The sequence below is a fragment of the Aethalodelphis obliquidens genome, unplaced genomic scaffold (assembly GCF_003676395.1).
Source record: "Aethalodelphis obliquidens isolate GAN/ISIS:26980383/991018 unplaced genomic scaffold, ASM367639v1 scaffold39, whole genome shotgun sequence".
In the NCBI taxonomy this organism is placed as follows: domain Eukaryota; kingdom Metazoa; phylum Chordata; class Mammalia; order Artiodactyla; family Delphinidae; genus Aethalodelphis; species Aethalodelphis obliquidens.
The window spans coordinates 5,764,672-5,776,897 of NW_020837983.1; the positions used below are offsets into that span (position 1 = coordinate 5,764,672).

A 12,226-nucleotide genomic window follows, 5' to 3' on the forward strand; every position below is an offset into this window, starting at 1 on the left:
ATATATATATATATATATATATATATATATATATATATATATATCTAACAAATATATTCTGTGCCTACCAAACTGGTAAAAATGAAAGTATATACATTCTCATCACTGCTGGTGAGAAGAATACAAATAAGACAGTCACTTTGGGAAACATTTTGGCAATGGGTAGAAAAGTTGAAGATGAGCACACCTTGTGACTTCCTAGGTTTATATATCCTAGAGAAACTCCTATACATGGGTTAAAAAAAAAAAGACATACAAAGATATTTGATGAAGCACTGTTTGTAAGAGCAACAACTTGGCATAATCAAAATGTCTAATCACCAGGGATGTAGATAAACTGCGGTGGAGTTACGTAAGGGACTGCTATACATTAGTTAAAATTGTTTATGGTTACATACGTATGTCATAAAAGTATAAAAGTATGGATGGAAAGGCTAATGGTTACCTTTGGGAAGGAAGGCAGTAGAGTAAGATTTGGAGAGTTCTTAAACTATAATTTTTATATCTTTAAAAAAAGTCCAGGGAGTTCCCTGGCGATCCAGTGGTTGGGACTCAGCGCTTTCACTGCTGTGCCCTGGGTTCAATGCCCGGTCAGGGAACTAAAATCCCACAAATCACATGGTGTGGCCAAAAAAAAAAAAATCCAGAGGAGCAAATCTGGCAAAATGTTAAGATATGTTCAGTATGACTAGTAAATATATAGGTGGCTGTTATATTATTTTATGAGCTTTTATAAAGTTGATATAGATATATAAGCATTTAAAAAAATAAAATACTACCAACTTAACTGATTAGTTCATGGGATGAGAGCAACGGCAAAGCATTTGAGATGCTAAGCACATTCCTATAATGAAAGCTGATTTTGGTCTTTTAGAAAAGTATTCTTAGAGTATACAAATAAATACAAGTAACCAACTTCATCTGCAAGTTGACTTTTGTTCAACAGCTTTTCTAATTTCTCATTCTTGCTGAGAAATAAAAAGCAAAACATAGTTTCTAATTTTTTTCTTATTTAAATCTAAGTGGAATAATTTCTTTAAATAATTGTATTTCTCAGAATTCAAAGGACTATAGATACTTGTGTATTCTAATAAGTTTTCAGACTATTCTAAACATGTCTTGAGATAATGAAAGAATTACTGTACATTTAGAACATTTGACTTACAAAGCATTTTTTGTCAAAGTTGGGCTCTTCAAATATTTCGTTAATAAGACTGTCAAGATCATGTTCTTTTTTAAATGTTTCTGTTGATCTGAAAAAACAAACAACAAACAAACAAGAAAACAGCTGAAGCTTAAGTGCAGATAAAGCCAGCCAGCATCAGAAGAGTTTTGTTTAAATAAAGTCCATTACTAGAGTTGATAACAGAAGGACAAATGTGATGTTCTTTTTTTCCTACTATGGACATAGCCTAGGATTCTTGAGAAAAAGGATGTAGTTCATCAGGTACAAATTCCCATGTGTACTTTTACATACTTAAAATATAACGTTTAAAGCTGTACGTTATATATAAGAGAAAGGTGGGTAGGCACTTTTCTAAATTACATCAACCATTTATTTAAGAATACAAAATATGTACAATTATAAGTAGAACCTGAGAATTATAAACAAAGATAATTTTAATATGTCTAATTTTCCCCTAAGGGTTCCATTGTAAGTCAAATAATCATACCTCTTTACTACAGGAGCCAAAGGTTATATAACCAAATGATTAATTACACACATACACACAAAAAAGTGATATCTGCTTGACGGAGTATCTCTACCTCTTTACCTTCTGCGGGTATAATCATCACAGGATTACTGACAAACTGTTACTGCATGGAACTCCTATTTAATAGCTAACATTTACTGAATACTTTACATAGATGAAGATATAGGGACTGAGAGATTCAAAAACTCGCCAAGGTCATATAAATAGTGGGAGGAGAGGCTTGGAATTGAGTCTAGGGCAGTCTAGACACCTAACACTAAATGAGATTAACTCTCTTTAGAGTTTATGTTACAGATGCTGTATATCATTATAACTTTATAACTTCATTGGATCATTAAATTATTTGTTTTAAAAGACAGGTTTTTTTTAGACTAACTCTCTATTTCTAGAAACATATTTGCTCCGAAACTGTTAACATCAGGATTATAGCCCTCCTTTGATACTGCTTAGAGTAAGATAATTAACCTGATGTAAGAAAACGCAGAGGCTACTGCCTAACACTGAATGTCTGATTCCATCTATGTCCAGACTTTGCCTCTTCAGTTTTTCCCTTTCTAACTTTTACCCCTAATATCTTCCACTGTATACTGGTTTCTTCCCAAGTATGCTAAGTATGCTTTCCTCTTCAAAGAAACATTCCAAAACCCCTCTTGAAGCTGCCACCCTATTTTACTCACTACTGAAGAGTAGTCTATATCCATTATTTCTACTTCCTTACAAGTATATTGGATTTAGCATCTGCTGGTGATCTGGATAAGGGTTTCTTAACCTTAGAAATACTGACATTTGGGAACAGATAATTCGTTGGTGTGTGTGTGTGTGTGTGTGTGTGTGTGTGTGTGTGTGTGTGTGTGTACCACAGTGAGAGGGGCAGGCTATTGTGCACTGTAGGATGTTTTACAGCATCCCTGCTTCTACCCACTAGATGCCAGTAGCACACCCTTCCCCAGTTATGACAATCAAAAATGTCAAGACATTGCCAAATGCCCCTTGAGTGGTAAAGTCATCACCTGTTGAGAACTACCCACCTAGTTTAAATTATTTAACCTCTCTGAACCTCAGACATTTTATATGTAAAGAGGAAATCTAGACAACTATTTAAAACTTCTTCCAGGTGTAATATTCCATCTCTGGCCTCTATATCCCTCAACTATAGTGAAACTCTTTTGTTCAAAGTCACTACTGCCCAAATCACTATATTCAATGGCCTTTCTCGGTTCCAATTAGCTTTAATCTTTCAGAAGCACCTGACACTTGTGTACCAATTCCTTCAAGTTCTTTTGTGACAGCAGGTTGCTAAGATGTCCTCTAGCAATTCTCTCCTCTGGTTTTCATGATGTACTCTCTGATGTACTCTGTACTTTCATGAGGTACTTAGCAGTAGTTCCTGGCATCCAGATGTGTCATGGTCATTTATTATCTGCAGAGCTATCATTTTTAAGGGACAATTTCGGTATTTTAACTCTTTTAAGAAAAAGAGATACAGGCTATATCACTACACAATTGGCAGGTAGTCTCCTATTAATAAATTCATAATGTAAATCAGTTCCTAACTTTTAGGTATCAATTTTGGCTCAGGACAAAATTTTAATATTTGACATTATATTCTACATTTGTTATTAAGTTTAGGGTCTTTGTTGCTGGTTTTTTTTGGCATAATTTACAACTACACTGCCAAATGAAGTGAATGACAACACTTGAATTCAACACATGAATGACAACAGTACTGGTTTGTTACAGCTTCTATAAATGTATCATTGAAAAATCTGAGGTAGTAAGGTGGGATGGGATGCTACGAGGATTATGGATGGATTTTAGTAGTGTAACAACAGGCTACGGAGAGAGGTACAAAAGGACCTGTGCTTGGAGAGGATCCGTCCACCTTAGTAACCCTTTTCATTTTCAGCAGCCTGCTCTAAGACATCCTATCCCTCTGTGCTAGTTCTCCTAAGATGAATAGGCTCTGGAAGGCTCTTTGATAAATTTTCTCCATGCCCCAAAGGAATAAATAAAAAGAACAAAAGAACGTGCAAGGTAACATTGTTGTAGGATAGGAATGGTAGATGTGCTGGGAATGAGTACATAAGAATGTCCAGCATTCAAGATAATAATATACAAATTAGTGAGAGTGCTATTTGCATAAACAGTCAAATGAGCGTTAGCCCATTCAAAGCAGTCATCTTTTTTGGCCGAGTCCCCACTAGGGATGAACCCATGCCCCCTGCATTGGGAGCTCGGAGTCTTAACCACCGAACCGCCAGGGAAGTCCCCAAAGCAGTCATTTTAGTTGGCTCTACAGTTATTTTTTTTAGAATGCTGCCAAGTACTCGACTAATTTTTAGAACTTCTGCTTCTAAATTTTAGACTCTTTTCAATGTTTTTATCTTCTGAGGGTGAATTTTTATAAACAAATGTCATTAGAGGTAAGTCTTGTAAATTGGGTAGCAATGGTGTTGGGTTCTGGGAAATCACACGCAGGTGCGCAAAAACAAAACAAAACCCACAGATGCAGCCATAAATAAACAAGATTGACTTTCTTGGGTTGTTCCAAAGCTGCCTCTGTGTAATTCCACAAGCGTCTCCAAGAGATTCAAGCAAGAGTCACTGCAGAGGCTCCCAAGCCATCACTTTGAAGGACAATACTCACTCTGGCAAAAATTTTGTTTTTTTGGAATTGAGGGGGGAAGTGAGATAAAGAAGAAAGTCCTATTATTGAATAATTACACAGAAGAAAAATGACTGACAAATTTGAAAGATACTTTTTCTGGATCAAAAGCCAAGACTTAAGAAAATTCCCCAAATTTCAATTTGGATGCCTGAGATCATCTGGTACCCTTAGCTGGGGCCATGGGGAGAAGGAAGGTGGCTGGATTAATAAAGACAGTGTTACCAATAATTAAACCTTTTAATCTTAAATCTAATCTCATTCAATTATCTGAGCTTAAAAAAAAAAATCAACTAATGATGGAATAGAATGGAATCGTTTTCTCCAACAATTGGCCCAAGAATTGTTCTGCCTTGGGAATGGGGTCCCAAGAGGACCAGAGGCAATAGGATGAGGTTCTCTGTGCTGGCATCTCAAAAGCGGAAAAGAATCGCTCACACAAACGGAGGCCCGGGTCACCGTGACCCCCTCGGGGCTCAAGAGAGAGAGCCTAAGCTGCACCCCCTCTCCCGCATCAGAACCTGAGCGAAACCGCGGGCTCTAGAGGCGGGGCATCAGCGGGGCCAGTCCTCTGGGGCTTGCTTGGGGGGCGGAGTCGGGCCTTGGGAAGAGATGTTAGGATCCTACAGGCCGGGGAGCTGAAGTGTGTGCGGCCCCGGTAGTGGGGAATTGAGAGTCTGGGCCCTAGCAGGAAGAGGAGCTGGAGGTCGCGGGCGGGGGTACATTTCTTTGGGTCCGGCGGCGGAGGGTGGCTTTAGGACCTGAAGCAGGCTTCACCAGAACAGCCCACCCCTCCCGCCTGTTAACCTGAGATTCTCTTCCGCCTCGGCTGGGTTCCGGTCGTTGCTGAGGATGCCACCGCCACCGCCTCCGCCTCTGGGCCGTTCGACCATACCCAGTCTCAGTGGGTCTGGTCTGCAAAACTTGGACTCGACCTCATCCAAGAGCTCGTCCAGGTCCTTCGCCATCTTGAATCCTCATGTCCTTCCCTTGCTCTGGTAGCTACAGCACCGTGTGGTTTCCAGGGGCAACGCGAGGATCCGGAGGGCGCGCTGGCCACCCCCGCGCATGCGCGAGCCATTCCGAGGCTGTCTTAGGAGCTCGCGATGGCTGGGCGCTGACGCGCTCGCGCGGAAGGATGCAGTGGGGTAGCGAGGCGCCGGGGCACAGGCTTTCCCGCGGAGCGAGAGGTCTGACGGAAGTGTCCATTCCTACTTCGCGACGCTTTGCTTTTCTTTCTTCCAGATTATCTGGCGTGTTTTGTCCCATCTCCCTCTTCTGGACTCAAGTTGTAACCACAGTCACACGACTGCCTAGCTCCCTCATCCGCTCTTCATCCTGCCCCATTGGGGGTCCCAGTTGTATTCCAGCAGTTCATAATTCTTTAAATAATCTGTGGAGAAGCCTGCAAAAGGAAAACAAGGATTTGTACCAAAAGTTTAACTGGTCGTAGTCGGCAGGATTCGAACCTGCGCGGGGAGACCCCAATGGATTTCTAGTCCATCGCCTTAACCACTCGGCCACGACTACTGTTGACGTTACCTTTAGCAATGAGATCTATGTAGTCTACACACAAGTATCTACTCCAGTAACAGGTATGTTTAGATCGTGAGAAAAACACTGCAAAACTGTTCTGCCAGATAAGAGCATATTTGAATGTTATGGCGCTAATAATTTTACCTTCTTGAGGGGCTCTTAGAGCATATCTCGTCCAACCTTTTACTCCCCATCAGAAAAAACTGAATTTTAGTAAAATCGCTAAAGTTAGCGTCAGAAAACAAGAGGTAAGGAAGAAAGCCTGGTGCTGCTGTACACCTGCTTGCAGAGGTGTGCATTTCCAGGAGGGAACCGGCAACCGTGGGGCCACCGACCAGCCTCCGGGCTTCCTTGCCGGGCTCCCAGCTCCACCCCTGCCCCTCTCTCTTGGACAAACAGCTCCCAAGGACTCTTTTTACCCACTAGGCACTAAAATGCTGTTGCCCACTGATTTAAATTCACTATGCAGGGCCAGACTGTCCCACAGTGCCGTAAAAACACTACTTTGAAAAGTGTGATACGTGATAAAATGCAAGGTATTGTCATTTCATGGTACTGCTGTAAAATACTGTGCATACCGAAACCTGAACTTTGAGTATTTCTAACGTGGGATAGCAAAGAGGTTGGCAGCCTTGGAAACTCTGGAGCTAGTTTAATCGAGTTGAATTAGTAGCTCCATTTATTTGGTTTGTTGTTTGTTCAGAATATCTTTAATGTCCCTGAAGAGCAACATGAAGTGGTGTGATGGAGCGAATGTAGAGCCTACCTTTAAATATTCGACTTTTGGGACCCAGCTGTTAAATGCAACCATTATTAAAAAATTAAATTAAATATATTAAAAAACAAAAGCAATACTCAAAATTCACCACAGTCTAGTTATTTCCCTACATTTTACTATAATTTATGCTGTTGAGGTTATTTACATCTATTGTATCTGAAATACTATACAGTGGGTTGTTATTGTGAATCTCTTCCTAACTTCCTGTTAGTGATGTCACTTGGGTAGCTTGGAATCAGGCTTCCTGAGTGTACTTACTCCAGGGAAATTGCACATGCTACAAAGTACTTTTCTCACTAGAGTTAGTTGTCAAGCATTTAACAGCACATCACTAATGTTTACCACCAGACCAACCTTGAATATTCCCAGCAAGGCAACATTCCACTTACCTGTCTGGCTGCCCTGGTTATACTCCCTGAAGTTTTCTTTGTTTTAGCTATCAGAATCCTAGCATATTGTATGACTTCCCACTCAATATTTTAAAGTTTTGTTTTGTTTTTCCCTAACTTGCTTTGCTGGGTGATGGTACTTGGAACTGGCCTCCAAAAAAAGACAGGAATAAGCCACTTGATACTGAAATTGCCCTTGCAATATGGTTCTGGGGGAGTTACGCATAGTTGCCATACAGTTTAATAGGCTTAAATTAATAATTTGATTTTTCTCTAGAAAAGATGAAATCTGAGGTATACCACCAGTGGCTGAAAGAATCTTTTAGCATGTAGAAGATTTGCATGAAGGACTATGAAAAGATAAAAGAGGAAATGTTTCTAGTTGTGTGTTTTGTTTACATGAATATTGGAAAAAATTGGAGCTTGTTTCCTTCTTCCACTCCCACTCCGGTTTTAATAGAATATCATGTGTAGATCGTCCAGAGGTTTGGTGTCTTGAGAATTTCACTTACAGCTTGTTCAACTCTTCATTGGGTCTTCTGACCTCAGTTGTGTTGTCTTTCTGGTTTGCGTTAGAGTGAGAAAAGTCAAGTTCAGTGTCTACAATGAGAAACGCCACATATCACATATGTGTATGGCTGTTTGATAAATGGGATGATGATAGCATACTATTAAAAATCTGCAGGGAGTTCCCTGGTGGCCTAGTGGTTAGGATTTCAGGCTTTACTGCTGTGGCCCAGGTTTAGTCCTTGGTGAGATAACTGAGATCCCACAAGCCACAGCGGCAAAAAAAAAAAAAATCTCCAGATGTCAGGAGCGATACCAGGTGAACTTCAGCGGCCTCTAAGCAATGGAGGTGGATGTACGTGATGAATGTATACTTGGCTTTGGAAGAGTCTGTGTTCGTGCAAATCATATTAGAAGATAATTAAAAAACATGTTATATATTCCTTTGGTCTTTTTGTTTTCCAAAGTGAAGAATCTTATTTATTCTCTCTATAATTGTTCATATGTGTAGACAGTGATGTGAATCCTTGTCCCTTAACTCTTTCCCAGTCTTGGAAAGCATGCCGAGTGTCAGATGTTTCATAAAGGAGTATAGCCAAGAGTCTTCAGACAATACAATTATTAAACACGGTAAAAGTGGCGTGCTGTGTATTATTGCATTTACTTAGCATTCCAAGCAAGTATTTTAGGGAAAAGGTGTCCATGATAAGAAAACAAAGCCCTGTTGACTTTCCCAAGTAAATAGATAGATAAATAGATACCCACCGCTGGGCAGTGACAGTGGCGTGGGTGTGAGGGAGGAGGCATCTTCACAGAACAGTCACCAGCTTCCCAGCAGCTAATGCTATAGAAGAAATGGAAATAGCATTGGGGGCAGCTCTGATTCTTTTAAGCCGTCCTGAGTTAGGCCTTGATGCCGTGTAGGTAAATTCAGTCCATAACACGCAGAATCTTTATTGGAATTTGTACATTCATCTCACAGCTGTGGAGAGTTTAGACTAGTCACAACTCTCACTGGGATACTATCATCTTTGTAATTTGAAAAAGGATCAGGAGCCTGCAGGCTTGGAACGTCTTGAGAAAGCTCTGGCCCTGAAATACATCATCACACGTGGGGGACACCACTTGCGGCATCATCGCAGAGAGCTTAGGAATGCCGAAATCAAGTACTTCTCTGGCATGATTTCAAATGGCCTGAGAACTGTTTTTTTTTTTAACTGCAAAACAGATTCTTTCCTCTTCCATCAACCCCGTTGCTGTCAATGTGTCCAGTGTTAGGTGCCAGAAATGAGCATAGCCTCTTAACAATAACAATGACAAGGTTAACACGGCCGCCGGGGGCTCTCTCAAGAATCTGTTAGGGTGTATTTGGATCCGCAGGCACGTTCTGAAGATGTGCACCTCTTCAGTCTTTCTAGCCTAAGTACATTTCTCTTCGGCAGCCTGGACAAAACCTGTCACTTTTTTGGCCAGACCTTCTCATGCTTTCAGGCCCCTCGGCCACTATTTCTCATGGACCCCCATGTGTCCATATGGTAGCGCTAGGCTCAAAGTTGGTATATGGGAAGCAGCCTCTGACAGCACGGAGGCCTGGTGAACTATAGTCATTTGTTCAAAAGGCCAGTACTCACAGATGTGCTCTAAGAGGGTCATACAATTTTTGATCCCACCCAAATGGACATTTTATCACCATGCACATAGCAACCAACAAACAGATCAGCCCGAAGAGGCAAGTGCTAATGTATGTGGCGCAAACCCATCGTCCCTCTGAGGAGTCAGTAGTCGAGCCTTTGTTTGAGGCTTTGACATTAAAATAATTTCTTCACTTCTGTAGTTCTGTGAGTCCAACTCCCTCTTCCCTCCTCCTTGTTTCGTATCATTTTTTGCTTTATGATTTTCAGCCTTCAGAAAGTTAAACCTGATTCAAGCAAAAGAAAAAAGGATCAGTTGAGGAACCATGTGGGGCAGTAGGAATTTCAGCTAGGCGTTAGAACGAAAGCAAAGTGAGAACCAAATGGATGGATAATACTGTTTTTAGTGGCTATAAAATTAATGATATAAATTTAATATCAGATTGCCACACTTTGGAATCCTTTCATGCCCGGATTGACCGTATCAATAAAAGCTATTTTATCCCCTCTAGTTCTTTGTCTCTGATTGTCTGTGTCATTTGGTGGTACCCACTGCTCTGTAGTTTTAAGTGATTATGTCTAGACCTCATATTGCATATGAGGACACAAACTCCTGAAGGACAGGGGCTGGAACTGATGCATATTTGTTTCTCCTGTAGTGCCTAGGAAGGTGGGGGAGAAGTGTGGCCTTTGAGAACATTTAAATTGAAATCCTCTTATTATACTACTTTTGGGGACTAGGAAATCCCCACTGTATGCTAACAGTGAGGCTGACTCAACGACCTGTGAATTAGAAGCCTGTAGAGATGCTAAGGTCTTCCTTTCCCCATTCCTGCTAATATGGGCGCAGAATGGTCTGTTCAAGCCACAGAAACTCTCAGCTGAAGGAGAATGAGTCTTTTGAGCGTGCAGGGAGGTCTCAGCTCCAGGAGAGGCTGTGGAAGCTACAGAGAGACCTTGAGCTCACCTCTGCGCCCCCAGTGCTGGCATGGGCCTGGCCTTTGAATGAAGGGACAGATTCCTTCCATAGAAGGAGCAGCATATTTTCTGGCCTTTGGGTTTTTTTCTCATGAAATGGACATCATCTCAGACTGCACGCAGTCATATTCTGTGAGTTATTTATCATTTATTGGCAGAACGTCTCTGATTGCTCTGTCAGTTCCTGTTTGCCCTGCTTGGTTGTGGGTACTGAAATATCCCACCTGCAGGATGAACCCCACCAGCCCCTGAGCCGTCCCAGGACTTGCTCACTCTTCTTCATCATGGTTAGATCTGGAATTAGTCTGGGATGGCCTAAGTCTGATATCCAGGGAGCAAAATGCCACATTGATGTCTGCCCCATGAACCCCTGTGTGATGGACTTCTACTTTTAGATTGAACTCCATTTCTATTCTTGGGCTGAAACTTTATCCAAACCCCAAACCCTTGTCCAGGGCTCTGGTAGTTTCCTAGGGCTTCCAAAGATAAATTGCTACAAACTTGGTGGATTAAAAGAACAGAAATTTATTCTCTCAGTACTGAAGGCCAGAAGTCTGAAATCAAGGTGTGGGCAGGACCACACTCCCTCTGAAGGTTCCAAGGGACAGTCTGTTCCTTGCCTCTTCCAGCTTCTGGTGGCTTTTAGCATTCCTCGACTTGTAGCCTCATCACTCCAATCTCTGCCTCCGTCTTGACATAGCCTTCCCTGTGTGTCTTCTCTGTGTGTCTATTTTATGAGGATCCATCTGACTGCCTTTAGGACTCACCCAGATTATCCAGGATAAGCCCCTCCTTTCAAGATCCTAAAGTTAATCACGTCTGTAAAGATCCCTTTTCCAAATAACGTAACATTAATAGATTCCAGGGAGTTGACATGGATATCTACTTTTGGGGGGGTCATTACTTAGTTTACAAAGGCCCTGATAGCTCCTGGCCCATGTTGGCCCCTCCTCCTGGGAGATGGGCCCCTTGTCTTTCTTGTTTCTGGCTAAGTTTCAACATGAATGAGTCTGTCTGGAATTCTGTCACCCACTTGACAGTATCTCCACAGCTGTGGACACATCTTGTGAGTATCTCCACAGCTCCCACGTTCTTACTGCCTTTCCGGGCCTCCAGTTCTAGCCCCTTGGGTATAAGTGTCAGGCTGGATCAGATCCAAGCTTGCCTTTAAATAATGTGATTTTGCCTGGTGGACTCCTTTCCCACAAATAAGTCCAAGGGCAGGTCAGTTCTCTTAGCCTGAGTCGTACTGGAATGGTTTCCATCCTCTTGTAAACCTGGCATTGAGGTCTCAGAATGCCTCATGGCAATGCCTGTGTCAGGTATAGTATTCTCATGTCTATAGTATAATTTATTGCACACCTGCCATATTCTGAGCTCTTTGTATAACTTATTTTATTGAATTGTCACATGTGAAGAAATAGGGACAGAGAGCTAAAGTTACTTGCCCAAGGTCAAACAACCTGGGTTTTGAAATTGGGTCTAACTGCAAAATTCATGTTCATTTTTTTGTGCCATACTATATTTTATGTGTTTTCATTATTTATCTTAAGGTTATCTTCTCTCCTCTCATGGCTAGTGATATCCTTAGCTTTCTATGGTACAATCAACTAAAATAAAAATTTAAAAAGATAACTTTCTTAATCTAAAGGAAACATAACTTAATGAAAGGCAGCATACTAATGGTGGTGAACATGTGGCCAGGAGTCACATGGGCCTTGGTTTCAGTCTCACTTCCCCAGTTTACTAGCTGAGGATGGGGGTACTTGAAGGCATTCTTTATCTTCTCTGTCAGTTTCTTCATACGTTAAAAAATGGGGTTAGTAATACAGTAATGGCTTGGCAAGGATGTTGAGAGGGTGGAATGGGAGCCCAAGGTGGAGGCGACAGAATTGCAGAGCTACTGAGAGAGCAGGACAGCCTCTAACAATGAGCCCAGTGGAAAAGACCATCTTTATGGCCTAGCACCTCTCTGGGCTTGCCTAATGTTTTCTGTCCAAAGTCAGGGCACTGCTTTGTAACAGACA

General features: G+C 41.6%; 1 protein-coding gene and 1 non-coding gene across 3 annotated transcripts in view; both read right to left on the reverse strand.

Moving 5' to 3' along the window:
• The window catches only part of CFAP418 (cilia and flagella associated protein 418), a 21,727-nt gene extending 16,336 nt beyond the window's left edge, over positions 1–5,391 (reverse strand). The window contains exons 1-2 of one of the 2 annotated variants that reach the window (XM_027131444.1): positions 5,188–5,391; positions 1,166–1,253 (exon numbers count right to left, since the gene is read on the reverse strand). In XM_027131444.1, coding sequence (XP_026987245.1) covers positions 1,166–1,253; positions 5,188–5,348 — 249 coding nt within the window. In that variant the 5' untranslated portion in view covers positions 5,349–5,391. The remainder of the gene's footprint in view (positions 1–1,165; positions 1,254–5,187) is intronic. The other variant, XM_027131445.1, reaches the window with a different exon arrangement.
• Positions 5,392–5,828: 437 nt separating this feature from the next.
• On the reverse strand, positions 5,829–5,910 carry TRNAS-AGA (transfer RNA serine (anticodon AGA)). The gene has a single exon. It is a non-coding gene; the product is annotated as a tRNA-Ser (tRNA).
• Between the last annotated feature and the right edge of the window lie 6,316 nt (positions 5,911–12,226).